The sequence below is a fragment of the Pipistrellus hanaki genome, assembly GCF_964339955.1.
Source record: "Pipistrellus hanaki genome assembly, chromosome: 1".
Classification (NCBI taxonomy): domain Eukaryota; kingdom Metazoa; phylum Chordata; class Mammalia; order Chiroptera; family Vespertilionidae; genus Pipistrellus; species Pipistrellus hanaki.
Window position 1 is genome coordinate 18,541,107 of NC_140503.1, and position 16,146 is coordinate 18,557,252.

Below are 16,146 nucleotides of genomic sequence, written 5' to 3' on the forward strand. Positions count from 1 at the left end.
ATGATAATTGTGTTGGAGATAAATATGGTGCTTAGAAATCTGAGAAATGCTTTCTTTTATGTATTGTCAACTAGAATTTAATTGAAACATCCATTGATCCATAGTACATTTTATTAATAAACCTACTCTTCACATTCACACATTTTGAAAAAAATGTTCTAAGAAACAGCTGTTCTAAAAAACATGTCTTTGGTGTCCAACAAAAATTTCTAAACAAGGAAAAGGAGAAAGAACACTTTTCATATTTTTAAAGCACCATTTTAGAAACATCACTGTCAGAAACACAGAGTTGCTAAAATCGGGCAATTATAGTTATGTTTAAAATAAATCTTATTTTCCCCCTGCAGACTTTCAAGACATTAGAAGGAGGGGAAAAAAACATGGAAAACAGGCTTCTTTAAGAAACAAAGTGAATTTATTCATTGTCAAGAGGACAAATCAGTGGTGGGTGAAAAACAGATGAGGCAAGAGATGGAGATGTAATATTGCCCCTATTTCATTATAATTGGATATTTATAGAGCACAGATGAGTTTATTTTCATAATTAGTAACTGGCATTGCCTTTACTAATTTGCATAAACAGTTGGCTATCAAAGCAGCAACTTATTTGCAAGGCTCTCAAGACCTAGCAGGGACAAGAGAGGGTTCAACTCCTCAAATCAACTTTTTAAATGTCATTAAACAGCAAAATAAAATCTACATAAAATCATGTTCAAGTTCGTGTAGCTTGATTATCTCTTTCCCATATGGCCAATGTTGACTAGTTCAGTTTTGGATAGCCAATAGTCAAATCTACATGGGGAAAACTATAATAAATAAGTCAGAAGGGATTTCTAAATTCTGAAGGATTAAAGGAGATCTCAGGTTCAATACTAACTAGTCCAGTAAATAGACAGTTCTATAGAGCAAAAGAAAAAAGAATTAAATACCCCCAGCCACCCTTACTACTCAAAAATAGTGCTAGTTCTTGGCAATTGTTGTCAGTTACTTCTCTTGCTAGTCATTCTCAACATTCTGATACCTTCCCTTGCTTTACAAAACTTTCACCCAACACATGGATCGGGCTCCCTGGAATTAATGCCAAAGGCAGGACGGATTCCTAGTGCCCTGGCCACTACTATGAGCAAAGAGAAACTTAATCAAGCATGCGCTAGTGACTACCTCCCACTATTAACATTCAGCCAGAAGTCTTGAAGGAATATTTTACATCACACTTCTCCTTAAGCCAAAGGGCAAAAACTTGTGGTTCACTGGCCAAACCATTTGTGTGTGTGTGTGCGTGCCTTTGTGTGCACTGATGTGCACATATGTATATTTATATATTCATACAGAGACAGAAAGATGCCATGAGCTGACATTTTTATTTTTAAAATCCAATTCTGGGCTCCTCTTGAGGACCTGGTGACACTGGGCATGCATTCTTTCATGGCAGTCATCAGTTGGAGCAGAGTAGAGGCTGCTGCTGCCTTTGACAGGCTTTCTGATTTCCACTTTGCCACAGTTCCCACTACTCCCTATTGCTTCTCTTACACTAGGATTTTTCTAAGGATGGGATCTGCTTCTTTTTTAATATATTTTATTGATTTTTTTATAGAGAGGAAGGAGAGGGATAGAGGGTTAGAAACATTGATGAGAGAGAAACATCTATGAGCTGCCTTCGGCACATCCCCAGTAGGATGTGCCGAAAACCAAGGTACACGCCCTTGTCTGGAATCGAACTTGGGACTCTTGAGTCCGCAGGCCAATGCTCTATCCACTGAGCCAAACCAGTTATGGCCGGATCTGCTTCTTGATGATACCTATTAGGCCCCTGAAAACATTTGAGTCTTCAACACCTACTCCAAGTTCAGTTTCAAGAGAAATTATTTGGTAACCCAACCCAGAATGGGCAATCTCCAAATTAACAAGAAAAGCGGCAGGGAGGTCAAAACACATTCTAGACACTTATACACAGGCTGAAAAAAAAATCAGATTAAAAAAAATAAATAAAAAGCTGACCACAGCTGGCTGCTGAATAACTCCTTTGGTCAGCCACTTATGGTAAAGCCACATTTGTTTTTGGCTCAATGCAACCCAATGGTCTTGTCAATGTGGTGCTTATTGTTGTAGCCTAAATATGCTGTGAATTTCATAATTTCTTCCAATGCAAGTTTACTGTTTCGTGATAGCTTTAAACAATGACAGAGTCTGAGGCACTCTTTTTCTCTGACAAGCTGCTAAGAATAAATCCAAAGACCTTTCCCACTTTTATTCTGGGGTAATCAGCAGCCATTTCTCTCTGTCACTTGTACATACAGGCCAAGTTGAGGCCTGGGAGGAAGAGGGGACTGGTGACAGAACATATGACCTCACTCCATGACCCCTGGGGGCTCCTTCGCTCAGTTGGTTGGGGTGATAAGGCTAGCAGCAAGAGGCAGGGGTTGGTATACAACTCTGGACAAAGTACTGATCTAAGGGTGGTGTGGTGACAGAGCTGGCCAAGACTCAGCCTCTGTCCTTTAGGGAGGTGGGGGTGACTGAAACACATGAGTAATTCTGTTTCAAGGCAGCTTTACATGACTGAAACACATGAGTAATTCTGTTTCAAGGTACTTTATAAAAGAAGCACAAAGTCTGGGGGACCTAGGAGGCTTGAGTCTTAAAGAATGACCTCTCTACTCTGCTAAACCTGAGGCTTCTAGGTTGTCCATATGTACCTTTTCAATCATTATTCCTCCTCCTCATCCCCCTTTCTCACCTCCTTTCAAAAGGTACCAAGCTCAAGCTGGGGCAAGGGTCCCCACAACAGATTTCTGAGAATGAACCCAACCATGATTCACATAAAAAGAGCAGTAAGTTGCCAAAACCAGTTTGGCTCAGTGGATAGAGCATTGGCCTGTGGACTCAAGGGTCCCAGGATCGATTCCAGTCAAGGGCATGTACCTTGGTTGCGGCACATCCCCAGTAGGAGGTGTGCAAGAGGCAGCTGATCGATGTCTCTCTCATCAATGTTTCTAACTCTCTATCCCTCTCTCCTTCCTCTCTGTAAAAAATCAATAAAATATATTTTTAAAGATATATATTTTTAAAAAATATATAAAAATAAAAAAAGAGCAGTAAGTCAACTAAGCCAAAGTGAAAGGACTGAGATGCTTCCGAGGTAACCATACAAAATTTTAAAAAGTCCACAAAAGCAGGAAACTCAAATAAGAGACGGCCAGTCCACAGGCTAGTCATCAAATCATCATGTTCAATAACCTGTCAACCTCTCTTTCTTCAACGTCCTGCCAGAATTCTCATTTCCTGCTTCTCTTACCAGCCAATCTCGGCAGAAAGCAGGAGCACCCAGCTTCGCAGACACGGGGGCTGCAGAGTTGGTCAGGAAGAGGGGCGAACCAATGCAGATATATATTTATAATGTATCAATTAATTTCTCCCTTCACTCCTGAACTGCTAATCCAATTTGAGAGGGCGATCCAGGTGCTCTGGGCTCAGGTCTCTGACAGCTTTGATTAAGAATGGATGAGTGAGCTGTGCTACCCCAAGTAGGAAGTGCTGAAAGGGCATTGGAGCAGCCTGTCTGCTCAGGCCCTCTCCTTTCTCTCCCCCCCCCCGCCCCCCACACCCACCACCTACCTTGCAAAAGGTTGGCTCTGTGAGTTCAAATCCAGTATTATCTCTTTCTCCTTACGATGCATTGCCTCTCCTGTGTTCTTCTACAATCTCAGTCCCACCAATCTTAGCATATCATCCCCATCAGTAAATTTCCATTCCCCAAAATACAGGCAAAAATAAGTACCCCTGGATTTTACATTAGATAATATTTCAAGTTATTCACCAACCCACTTCCCTTTCTTATGTAGCATCCTTCCCTCACTGATGTTATCCCCCAAATTCAGCAGTAATGGAAACAATGGTACATCGTTTCACGTCTCCTCATTCTCTCCATTATGTTTATTGATTAATAGAATATCCTGCATTAAGTAGAGTACATCTTCTTCACATGCACACCCACTATCAGAGTCTCCCATTCCTTCAAGAACCAGGATGCCATAATGGATATGGCTCCTGGATTTAGAAGGAATTGGGCCAACTGGGAACAGTCACAACCATCCAACATGAAGTGCACTGAAGGGAAATGATAGCATTGGCTTTGGGTTTTTTGTTTGTTTGTTTTGCTTTGCTTTTTAGTTGTTAAAAGCACTAAGTTATCATCTGGACCGTATTCATCAGAATCAACAATTCCCCTTGGATACATGAATATTTCAGAAGGCAGATTATTATAATGATAAAAAAAATGATCACTACCTTTACTTCTACCTACAGAAATGAAGTGGAAGGTCCAATTAAGCATGGTATCCACCATGGAGGAGGCAAGAGAGAGAAAAAGAGAGAGCAGGGAGAGCAAAACATCAGGACACTGCAAACAACACAAAGAAATGTAACACACATAACAAAACAGTAACAGCAACAGCACAACAACATTCTGAGAAGGTAGCACAAAACAAATCCACAATATGAAGCTTAAACAAGCCATAACAATGAGACCTCCTTCCATCTGCGGCATGTTTAAGCTTTTTCCCATTAGTATCCCTTGTCCCATCCTTGGAAACAGGACCACGTTTGCATGCACAAGCACTGCACAGCCACATGTATGTGAAATCGCCCACCACATGTATGTGAAATCCCACACAATTAACCAATCTAAAATTGGCTAGGGAAAGTCTCAGAGAAGCTGAGTTCTGCTGTATTTTCCCAACATTAATAGGATCATGAGGATCAAGAGTGTAACATACATGTATGGAGGTTGCACACACAACGTATTTCCACACATATTTATTTACATCAAAAACAAAGTCTGGAGACTCCAAGGGTACCATACAGAAATCTCTTTCACGTTGAAGGGAAAATGACAAGGACAATGCACGGAGTATTGGTGGAGAATAGAATTGGTTTCTTAGTTAACCATCACAGGGCAAACACAGACAAGAGACTGAGAAATGGGAGTGGGATGGGGGGAGAATGAGAGGAGGAGAAAAGTAGTTAAAAGACCTTCTAAAAAGAAGATTAAACTGCCAAATTGCAACTTAAAATCTCAGTGGCTCTGCCCACCCAGAAGAATTCTGCTTCCTTTCATGAAAACCTTTCTAAAGAGGAATTCACAAATGGGTGTCTGTCACTATTTTACTGCCTAAAGACTCTTTTTCTAGAAGATACCTGACTTAACCCCCAGACTATGTTCACATGAGTAGGCCTGAGTTCTTTACTCAGGCACACATCAATCTGGGTGCCCAAGATCAATAGTGAATGGAAACTGGGCAAGGTTGGCAAAAGAGGTTCCCCACATGCGTTTCATACCATACCGTCATTGGGAGTTAGCCCTCCAAAATACCTGTGCTACATTAGTGGGTCTGAAACAAGCCTAACTAAGATTAAAGAAGTCCCCACCAGCCTGTCCTATTTGCCAAGGCTCCATCCTATGGCATCAGTCATAAGATGCACTCAGACTCTAAGCCACTATAAAAGCTGGTAGGACCCCTAAAGGGCAGCTGGGATTACCTGTGAGAGAACATAAAAGGGGGTTTTCTCATCAGAACTCTGGGGGTCTGCTTTTTCTAGTGTAACTTATCAAAATTAGGCCAGAGGATTCCAGCAATTCATAGAGCTCAGCTCCACCCACTCAGTAGAGCTGTGCTTACCTTTCTCAAACTGCCTAACCACTAGGTCAACTTCAGTGCATCCCCCACTCATACCCATTTCACAGTGATCTGTGATTGGTAGATAACTTTGCCTTAAAGGCAGATAATGTCACCTACGAGAAGAGGCTTCATCCCATCCTCTTCCAGAGCTTCATGTAACACCTGAAAATTTGCATGACCTCCTCCCTCCAGCTCTGCTCTTTGACACCTGCTCTATACCAGACAGTGTCTTCATTGAAAAATTCAGAGTCCATATCATGGATCTTGGTTCAGGTCTAGAGGATGCACTTCTATTGGGAAAGTGTGCTTCCTTCTCAACATGCCTTATCATTTAGGATGCCCTTCACTGTCTACCTCTGCAGCTACCTGGACACCATAAATTTCTTTCTCAGCCCTGGGTGGTTGCAGGATCTGATCAGATTCCCCTTTGTGGCAGCACTATGTGATGGATCCAATGTAAGGGAGTAAGGGTCGGAGGAGAGATGGAGAAACTCTTCAGTGCTGTCCCACCTTTGTCAAAAGATGAAGAAAAACAGAACAAGGAAACACCCTTCCTTCCCCTTTTCTTTGGTCCCCCAAATGGGCACTGAGCCCCATGTGTATTTTGGAGGGGAAAAACAGAAGAGAGATTAAAGTACAGTCTTTCCGTGTCAGGGCAAGGCAGGTAGCCCAATCTTGCAATCATCCCAAGTCTCAGAAGGAACACAATAGTAGCAATTGAACAGCAAAGGAAAAGACAGTTTTAAGTAGGCTTAGTTCTCAAATCCTGATTTAGGCTGATAATGTGGAAAATTTTTATTTAGGAGAAAAGGCTTCATTCACAGCCCACCCTGTGCTTAGCTGAGCTGAATTTCCTGCACAGTTCATTCCCTGCATATTTGAATATTTTACGTTGCAGATGCTGAATTCACAGATCTTTATATGCAGTTTTCTTCAGGGTGTATAATGAGTTAGAATCCTGCCACGAGGACATTAGCATGTTCTCTTGGTGGTTTTGCTTTTATACAAAACTGAAAACAGTCAACCCCCAAGGGCTGCCTTTCACCACGAGGGGCTGAAAGTCATTATAAAGGGCAGTAGGGATGGAGGGAAAGGCAGAAAGCAAATCTTCCTCAGAGTGGAATTCTGGGAGAAGCCCAGCTCCTCTCCCCTAACCCCAGCATGGGGCATGGGGAGGAGCAGGAGGAAGTTAAACACTCTGCTGCTCTGAAATTAGCTTCATTCACCCCCATTACCGACACCGTCATGCCTTGTTTCATGCTTCCCTCTCAGAGGCAGCCCTGCAGGGCCAGCACCCCAATGACAAATGTGCAGAATGGCAAAGCCAAGGAGACGATGGGGGTGGGGAAACCACGATGCATTGGGAAAGGTGCCCCTACCAAAAGGGGCTCTGCTGCCAGCCTGGCCTGGGATGGAAGGAACAGGCAGCAAATGGCCTGCAGTGATGATGAGGGTCCGAGCCACCAGCCAAAGGCACAAAGGCAAGCGATTGGGGCAGCTGTAGCACCACAAGCAAAACACACCTACCTTGTTCACTCATCATGAGATGGGAGAGGCCTTGAGGAAGAAGAAGGGAAAGGGGGATTTGGAGAGGGGAAGAAGGAAAAAAGAAAGAAGACAAAGTTAGAATTCCAAATGCAATGCAATGCAATCTTCTCTTAATTCTTGAGTGGATAGAGGGGTGGCACACACACTTCAGAGCATGCAGAGGGATTAAGACTGCCTTCCCGCTGTGGGGCAGAAAGACCAGCTCTGCAGCCTAAGACAGGCTTCTATTTGCTGAGCTGCTCTGGGCCTCATCATGAGAACTCCCACACTGCTTCCTGCCATAGGCAGGATCTGCGATAAATCTATTAACGCTGAGGTCCCTTGGCAAAGAGACTCCAGACGCTAGGCAAAATAGGTTTCTTTCTTTTAAGTTACTTTTAATAGTAATACATGGTCACTGTAGAAACTTTGGAAAATTCAGAAAAGAAAAAAAAATAATTATAATCTTACCATCCAGAGATAACCATCCAACTTTTTTTTTCATTTGAGATACAGCATTCTTTTCTATAAAAACTGAACACACCAAATGAGTTCCTGCTTACAAGAGCTGCATAGACAACAGGAAACAATGTTCTGATGTCCCCTATTGCCCTCTTCTTAGCTCAGTGACAGTCATACCCTCCTCTGCTTCTCCACCACCATCTTCTCCTGGAAAGTCCCTCACCCTTGATCAGAGAGGTCCAGCCCAGCACTGAATGGGTTAAAGAGGGAACTATAGTCCCAATACAAAGAATACAACCTCTGGCTATGTTCTCATGGAAGTCAAACAAGGTTATTAAGAACTCATTACTTCAAGGGAAGTATAAACTCTGATAAATCTATTATAAGAAAAGATTTACAACCAATAAGCAACTGTACCAGTTAGTTGCTCTTCCATGGCTTTTATTATTACTGGAGATATTTGACAAAATCCAGATCACTCAGAGAACCTTTACCCATAGTGAAATTTAGGGATATATGGGTTAATAAAAGAGAAAAATCTCTGAAGTATGGAAATCTCTAAATGTTTTTGGAGATTACTAGCAATTTAGAATAGTAATCAGAAGCAAAATATGGGTCAAGCAACTGACTTTTTAAAGATCAATGGTATATTAAATATATAGATGGATACATAGGCCATAAATGTCATGGAGTCTATTTTTTAAATAAATTTTATTAAACTATAACCATATTTTAAATGCATATTTCTGGCATTCGTTTCTCGAGCCCTAGGATTAATATTCATGAAAGAGTGGAATTGTGCCAAAGCAAGTCATTCTCATGATTTGTTTTGTTTGTAAAAAATTAATTTTTGGTATTTTATTTGGAGGGGATAGTAAACAGAGAGAACAACAGGCCCTAGATTTGGCTAACAGAAACTTTGACGGAAGTCATCACTTTAAAAATGCCTGATATTTCTGGAGCAAGCCATTGCCTTCAGCATCCAGACCAAGAGCACTAAGAGGGGAGGTCTGGGAAAGGCAGGTGAAGTATGTAGAAAGGTGAAGGGGAACAGAATAGGTATGTGAATTCAGTAGGTGACTATTCACAGGAGGGTTGTAAACATTGAGAGATAAGAATAAGGAAGATTCAAGAAGTACCTAAGAGTAAAACAGAGAGTTAACAATGTAAGAATAATAATAATACTGTATGATAGACTTGAAACTTAAATGGTCTCACCACAAAAAGAAATCATAATTATGGGATGGATGTGTTAGCTAACTATGTTGGTAATCAGTTTGCAATTTATAAATGTATGAAACCAGCATATTTACTTTAAAGTTATATGGTATAATATATTAACTTTATCTCAATAAAGCTGGGAGATTAATATTCTTTTAATTTAAAAACAAAAGTACAAACATTTTGTACCTGTGAGTAAAGATTATTGGCAGCTGAGAGAAGGAGTGAGTAGAAGAGAGGTGGTGGATTAATCTTTATATGACCCAAATAGATATTTCAAATATTTACCAAGTGAAGAGTAAGCAGGACACTTGATAGTCAGAGTATTTAAAGCTCTGGAGAAGCTCCTACAGTGGGGCCCCATTTATGGGCTACAAATGTGTTTCTTTAAAGTAGTATTTCCCAAAGTGTATTTTACTGGCCACCTTCATCAGTCACATGGAGACGCTTATGGACAGTGAAGATCTGGGTTTCACCCCAAATCTAATGAATCAGAATCTTGGGGAGGAGGTGGTGTAAAGATCTGAATGTGAAATGGTTTGCCCAAGTGATTGCCATACTTACTAGAACTCGAGAGCTACCCCTTGAAGTGGCATATAATTCAAATTTTGTTAAAGTAAATTGTATGATAAAGGCAGTATTGAATAAAGAGGCATTGGATATTTAATGGAACCCTGCAATGAATCCTGTTGCAAAAGGAAGAATCCTTTTAAAATGCAAATAACCCACCACCTGTGTCTTTAAAATTCAAATATGTACTTAGCAGGTTTTATTAAGCTACATATGTAGTGGCAGCATTGCAACTGGAATCAAATGTTCATATTATTCAACTTATAAAAATCTTAAATAGAAATATTAGGCCAAGAATGTAGATCAGGGATCCTGATGTCAGAACTCTTGTGTTGCAGGCAATAAAGCAAAAAAGAACATGAAGAGGAATATACAACAGAAATATCAGTATCATCTCATGTACAAACCTATCCTCATAGCTGTGGCGTTAAGAACTGGAAACTAGCCGAAACCGGTTTGGCTCAGTGGATAGAGCATCAGCCTGCGGACTGAAAGGTCCCAGGTTTGATTCTGGTCAAGGGCATGTACCTTGATTGTGGGCACATTCCCAGTAGCAGGTGAGCAAGAGGCAGCTGATCAATGTTTCTCTCACATCGATGTTTCTAACTCTCTATCCCTCTCTCTTCCTCTCTGTAAAAAAATCAATAAAAAATATATTTAAAAAAAACTGGAAACTACAAATTCTAGAGACTCTAGGTCTTTTCTAAAATTCTGTTGCTAGCACCTTTCTATCCCAAAACACTTTTAAAAATTAATAATAATTGCAAAAATTTAGAAAGCAACTAAATATCTTCTATCTAGATCTTATACCCTAGCTGGATCTAGAGGCCATTCTGAGTCTCAAAGTGTCCGCTATTTTTTACCCTTCCCCTCACTCTTTCCAGAGCTATATTCCACCCCTCTGTGTCTGTGTATTTGTGTGGTGCACAGGTTCTCAGCATACATATAAGAACAAGAGGGGGAAAAGCTCACCAGTAGGTAAGATATACAAAGTTGAAATTGCCTTAGAACAGACTGTAAATCATATGTAAAGTTTATGCAAAATATACCTATGGCCCTCTAAATTGCATGCTATCCTTTGGGAAAATCCCCACGGAGCTAGTTGCTTTTGCAGCTTGGGAGAATGAAAATGGCTATGAAAGCAAAGCCATTTGTAAGCGGCTGTGGCCATCATGAAGCCTGTCATGGGAATGACTAATGCAGAGAATCGGAGCCATTTACTGGAATGGAAAAGAGGAAGATGCAATGTTCAGGGACCAGGCCAGAAGGTGAAGGCCTTCATCATGTAAGCTAATAATGTCTCCCCCTCAAACCTATACTAATCCCACCCACCTCAGATAATTTTATATCCATCCTTCCTTCACTCTGGCTGGGAAATTGGGGAAAGTATTTCAGGGAAGGAAGGAAGTCACTCATGAGGAAAATATAGATTCAGGGGGGGGAGGGGGCGGGGGGGAATAAAGCAAGTTAACTGCCAAGGCTTTTCTTTCATTTGGGGTAACTTTTATGCCAGTATAAAATCTACATATATCATCTCTTTCTCCACACTGAAGTACAGAAATTAAATGTCACTAATTACAGCAAGTGCCAAGTGCCAATGTTGAATTCTTATGAAGCCACAAGGACTTTTGAAAAGAGTAATTATGAAAAATCAGAAGGTAATGAAAACATTCATTCTGGAGGAACTAAGGAGCTAGTGAGGATGATAGAGGATGGCACTAAGAAAGAGAGAAGCTACAAGTGACCACTTCTGTAAGGTGACCAGGAATTTGGAAAAGAGAGAAGGGGGAAGAAGAAATGCACATTTTGGCATTTTAAGCTAAGCACCTAAAAGAGAGGAAATTCAGTTATCTTGGCAAAAAGAATTCTAACGTTAATAATATTTGTTGACTGTGTACTATAGGCAAGGCATGGCTATGTGTCATCTCATTAAACCTCACTCTATGGGCTAGACATTGCTATAATTTCCATTTTACAGATAAACAAAGCAAGGCCTAGAGCCAAAGTCACACTATTAATAAGAGGTGAAGTGAGGATTCTAAGCCAACAGATGGGCTCTCCAGGCTGTGATGGTAACCATGACACTAACTATTCTGTCTAATTTGGTGCTGGTAGAGAAGGAAAGACACATGTCTTAGAGAATTCAGGACAGAAATAGTGCCTGGATATCAATTCGACTTCATCCCTGACCCTGGTGGAGCATGATATGAGAACTTGGGGAATGCTCCTTCTAAACAGCCACCATCTTCCCAGCCTCAATTTCCATTCCCAGATTCTACTAAAACATAAATCCTTTTGATTCCTAGGTCATTTCTTGAGGTTATTAAGGCACTTTCCTCATTAAATGGAAATCTGAACACAAGACACACTTAAGCTCCTCAATCATTGTCACTGTCCTGTGTGTGAGACCATTAGGAAGCCAATGGAGATCTGTCATTAATGATAGGGGTGATGTAGGGACTTGAGAGTAAAGGAAGGACAGAGACAATGCAGTCATGATGTGGGAAGTTGATCACTGAAGGCAGGAGGGAGGGCACAGGGGATGGGGTGGAGTTGGGGAGAACAATGCTTGAAGGAAAGAGGTGGGTCCTTCACCTCTTCCACAATTATGCCTCAGACCAGCCCTTCCCAGGCAATTCCCCAGCCTTCATTGTGGACTTTGGTCTCCTGGTTCTATCAGGGGTTCATCAGTAGCTTGCAGGCGAGGATGAGCTTGTTCAACATTTTGATCAATGACTTGCCTGAGAATACTCATGGCATGCTGTCTTGTTGTGATGAACTAAAGCTAAGGGGAATAGTTAATTTGTTAGGTATCAGAATCAAGGTCCAAAAGGATGTGAATGGGCAAAAGTGAAATTTAACTTAAGGGACAAATGTAAACTCCAGCACTTAAGCAAAACACCCTCAAGTCCGCCCGAATAAAAAGAAGTCAATAGTTCCATCTCTTCTCCACACTGACTGTTCTAAACCTAGGTTTTTGGTTCAGAGAATGGTGCAATGTATTAGGAGGGGCAAGAACCAGGTGAGGTGTATCCAAAGAATAATCAGAATGGTAAGGACTCCAAAACAGGTCACATGCTGAATGGCTGAAGGAAGTGCTACACACAGATCAAATAAGAGGGAGCTAGATAAAGACATGAGAGATGCCATCAAGAATTTTGGAAATTGCACCTGCAAAACAAAGGAGCAAGTATATTCTGCAAGAACAGTGGATCCACAGAAGAGATTCAGAGTGGGGTTTTGAAAGATAATTACCAAAAATCCAATCCAACTCCAAGATTTTATACTTCTATAAAGTATGATACTCTCCAATGAGGTCAAATAGCTATATGAAACATCTGATATTTGACTGGTTTTTACTTACAAAATGAGCATTTTAGATGGTTCAAACTAATACCACCCATAAAAAGGTAGGCACTAAAGAAAACTTCAATGAATCACCTAATGCCAATCGTGAGCTCACATGGGAAGATCACCTGTCTACATATGTGATTTTGGCTTTCCTATGAACCTTGCACAGCACTGGGGTTGAATTGAATATTTGAAATTATGATGATGATGGTTTCCAGAAAAGAGCCTGTTGCTAATTCTTCAAGACAGGTGCTACTAAGGTCCAGCCTTTAGGTTTGCCCTTCCATGCCACTGTGTTCCATCCTCAGCATTAAGCCCTTTGTAAAATGTCCAACTTTGTTCTAATAGCTGGGGGACTGGATTGAACAGAAAGTATTTCTTCCGGTGTCACCCATGAATCACCAACACCTTCTGTGTGGCATAACCATAGAGAAGAGGAAAGAATGTTGGCAGCATCTTCCCAATCTATTCCAATTCTTTAGAGGGGGAGAAGGGTTTTCTCACATGGAAATAGCATAAACGGAAGAGAGATGAAGGCAGTCATGCTTGTTACTCAAAGGGTTAAAGGATCAGCAATTATGACTTTTAGAAAAATCTTCCCAAAGAAGAAGTCTTTGATCTGTGACTTGTCATGAACTTCTCTAAAATAGCTCTTCAATCACTAATGACATGAAGCAGAAAGAAACACCTGATGTGCTAGATGAAAGAACTATATCCTAATAGATCATGGCATACTGGATTTTAAAAATTCAGGGCTGAATTGAACAAAATCAAGGAATGAACCCAAGTTGAAGTCAAATAAGACATTGATTACACAGTGCAAGAAGGGCAGAGGATAGCTTAGCAGCAGTTCAACTTAATACTATAGTCATAAAAAAAAAATGCTAAGATGCCTGCTGTCATCATTAATAGATGTAAAGAGTCTGAAAAGGAAGTAATGAAACCACTTTGTAATGAACTGGTTGGGACATATCCATAATACCATATGTGATGTGGGCATCCTTCTTTGAAAATAATGCCTCCAAAAAGGTCATTTTTAGAGAACAATGACCTGGGTTATAAAACAAAACAAAACAAAAAAAAAAACCTTTGTATAGGATGCCTAAAGAAACTGGAGATGCTTTAAACTTTAGAAAAGAAAATCCTTAAAGACAAAAGCCCTGTCTTCAAACACTGGGAGTGTAATTAGATCTATTCTATGTCTCCAAGGGCTGGAAGCAATACAGGTGGTGAAAGCTATAGTGACTCGGAATAATGAAGAACTTGTGAACACTCAGTGCTGTCAGAATGGAATGGAATGGCTAAAGGAGTAATATGTTGCTCATCACTAAAGGGGTTCAAGCCAAGTCTAAATAAACTCTTATAGGAGAGATTCAGAAATTAGGTACACAGAGAGCCTTGGCAACCTTTTGGGTTCTTTCCATTCCTGAAATGCTGATTCTAACAACAAAGCTTCATGAGCACATATAATATGACAGGTGGTGGAGATGTAGGCATAGAAAAGTTGTCAAAAAATAAGACACTCCCTGTCCTTCAATAGCTCACACTAGCCAATGAGGAGCATGTGGGGGATAATATATAGTTGACTATAGTATATTATGATGATGTCTCTACCAGCCCCATGCCCTCAGGTGCCATGGGAACCCAGACAAAGAGATCATTCATCCCAACCTCCCTTAATGTATGAAGGTTATAAAATAATGGTCACTGTCCTTAGTTCTCAATTGCATTCCATCCCTTCACTCCTCTTGAGGCCTAACCCCACAAACTGACTAGCTCATTCCAAATCCTTTCCAGACCTCCCTAGGCAGATCTACAGGTGGGGCGGGGTTACATGGTGGCCATAAATAAGCTGTGTGATTTAGCTGAGTTATATGGAAGTTCCATGGCCTGTTTCCCCTCCTGTGCAAGGGAAAAACCTAGAATGGTTTCTCTTGGGGTCTTACCAGTGGCATTTTGACAACACATCTTTGAATGAAACCCTCGCCCACATTCTAGCACATTTAGCATTCATTGACCTTTCCTACTAAATTTTGCCAATGCCCCCTCATCATTGGAGCAACAAATATAGTCCCCACACATTTGACAGGGTCAGGATGGGTGAGTACTATGCCACTGAGATTATAGGATAATTCTAATGATTTTTTCTCCTGCTCCATCTCTGACCTTGCCCTCTGGAACTGGGAAACAGGATGGAATTATAAGCAGCATACCATAAGTGAGTCTGCCTTGCCAAAACAATAAAGCAGGAGATTTTAGAAGACCTAGAAAAAGTTCCCAAGGCCCAGCTATCTGCTTTCTTAAGTTAGCCAAAGCTGAAGGCAGGCTGGGAGCAGCTCTTTACACACATTTCCTCTTCAAGAACTGCTCTGGGAGCCCAGGGGTTCTTCCCAGGCCCCAGCCTAGAAATTGGCTAGAAGCTGAGCCAAGCCCAAGGACCCTTTCCAATCCAGTGGTGCACAGCAGTGTGGATTTCTCTACAACCCACACCCCCTTACTGAGCCATGAGAAATGAGTTAGTGGGCTGGACTTGGCCTGGGAGTCCAACTTGTGGGACCTGCCCTATCCTAAGCTATCTTGCCTCTCGCTACCTACACTTGTATTTGGAAAGGGCCTGGACAGTGACTTGAGCAGACTAAGTGGTCAATAATGATCATTCCCTTTCCCTTCCCTAACCTCTTCCTCCCCACTACATCCCATCAACCCAGAAAGTGGGTACTTCATGCTGTGCCCAGCAAAACCAGGAATTGGGCTTTAGCAAGGTGGACTACACCTTCCTCAGTGCACACAGCCCTGTTGGCTCCAGAGTGGAGGAGGTGCTGGGAATTTCAGGTCAGTGTGTCTTAACCGTTAATGTGCATCCCCTGGGGGATCTGTCTGAGTGAGGCCTGATATTCTGCTGTTCTAACAAGCTCCTGGGTGAGTCGATGCTGCATGGTGGGTAGGTTACCTCTGAGCAGAAAGTGTCCAGGGCAAACCCTTTGTGCCCATAAACACAAGGCAGACAAGTGAGATGCTGCATCCAGACTTGGGGTTTAGAAGTGTCCCTTGGGCTGGACTGAGTGGCCCTTTGGAGACAGGGCAAGGGTGAGGACAAACAATTAGGTCCCTTTTCCAAGGACAGCCTGAGACTACTTAAACTGAAGGGGGCAGAGATCAAGAGCAGGCAGAAGGGAGGCTGGAGCAAAGGCAGTCATGGCTCTCAGCAGCTCAGACCTCCTCTGGGTCCTGGCAGACAAGAGCCCTTCCTCCCTCACTTGCCGAGCTGTGATGGACTGAGGCAAGAGGCCTATTTCCTCATCAGGCCTCTGATATAACTAGGGCACTTCTACAAGGT

At 41.7% G+C, this 16,146-nt stretch overlaps 1 protein-coding gene across 31 annotated transcripts in view; it reads right to left on the reverse strand.

Moving 5' to 3' along the window:
* NRXN3 (neurexin 3) overlaps positions 1–16,146 on the reverse strand; it is a 1,392,989-nt gene that overhangs the window by 1,339,741 nt on the left and 37,102 nt on the right. For all 31 annotated transcript variants that reach the window (XR_014795650.1, XR_014795651.1, XM_084891153.1 and 28 more), the window contains exon 3: positions 7,206–7,235. Coding sequence is in view for 29 of the 31 variants with exons in the window: in XM_084891153.1 (XP_084747279.1) it covers positions 7,206–7,235 (30 nt within the window). In the remaining 2 variants the exon portion in view is untranslated. The remainder of the gene's footprint in view (positions 1–7,205; positions 7,236–16,146) is intronic.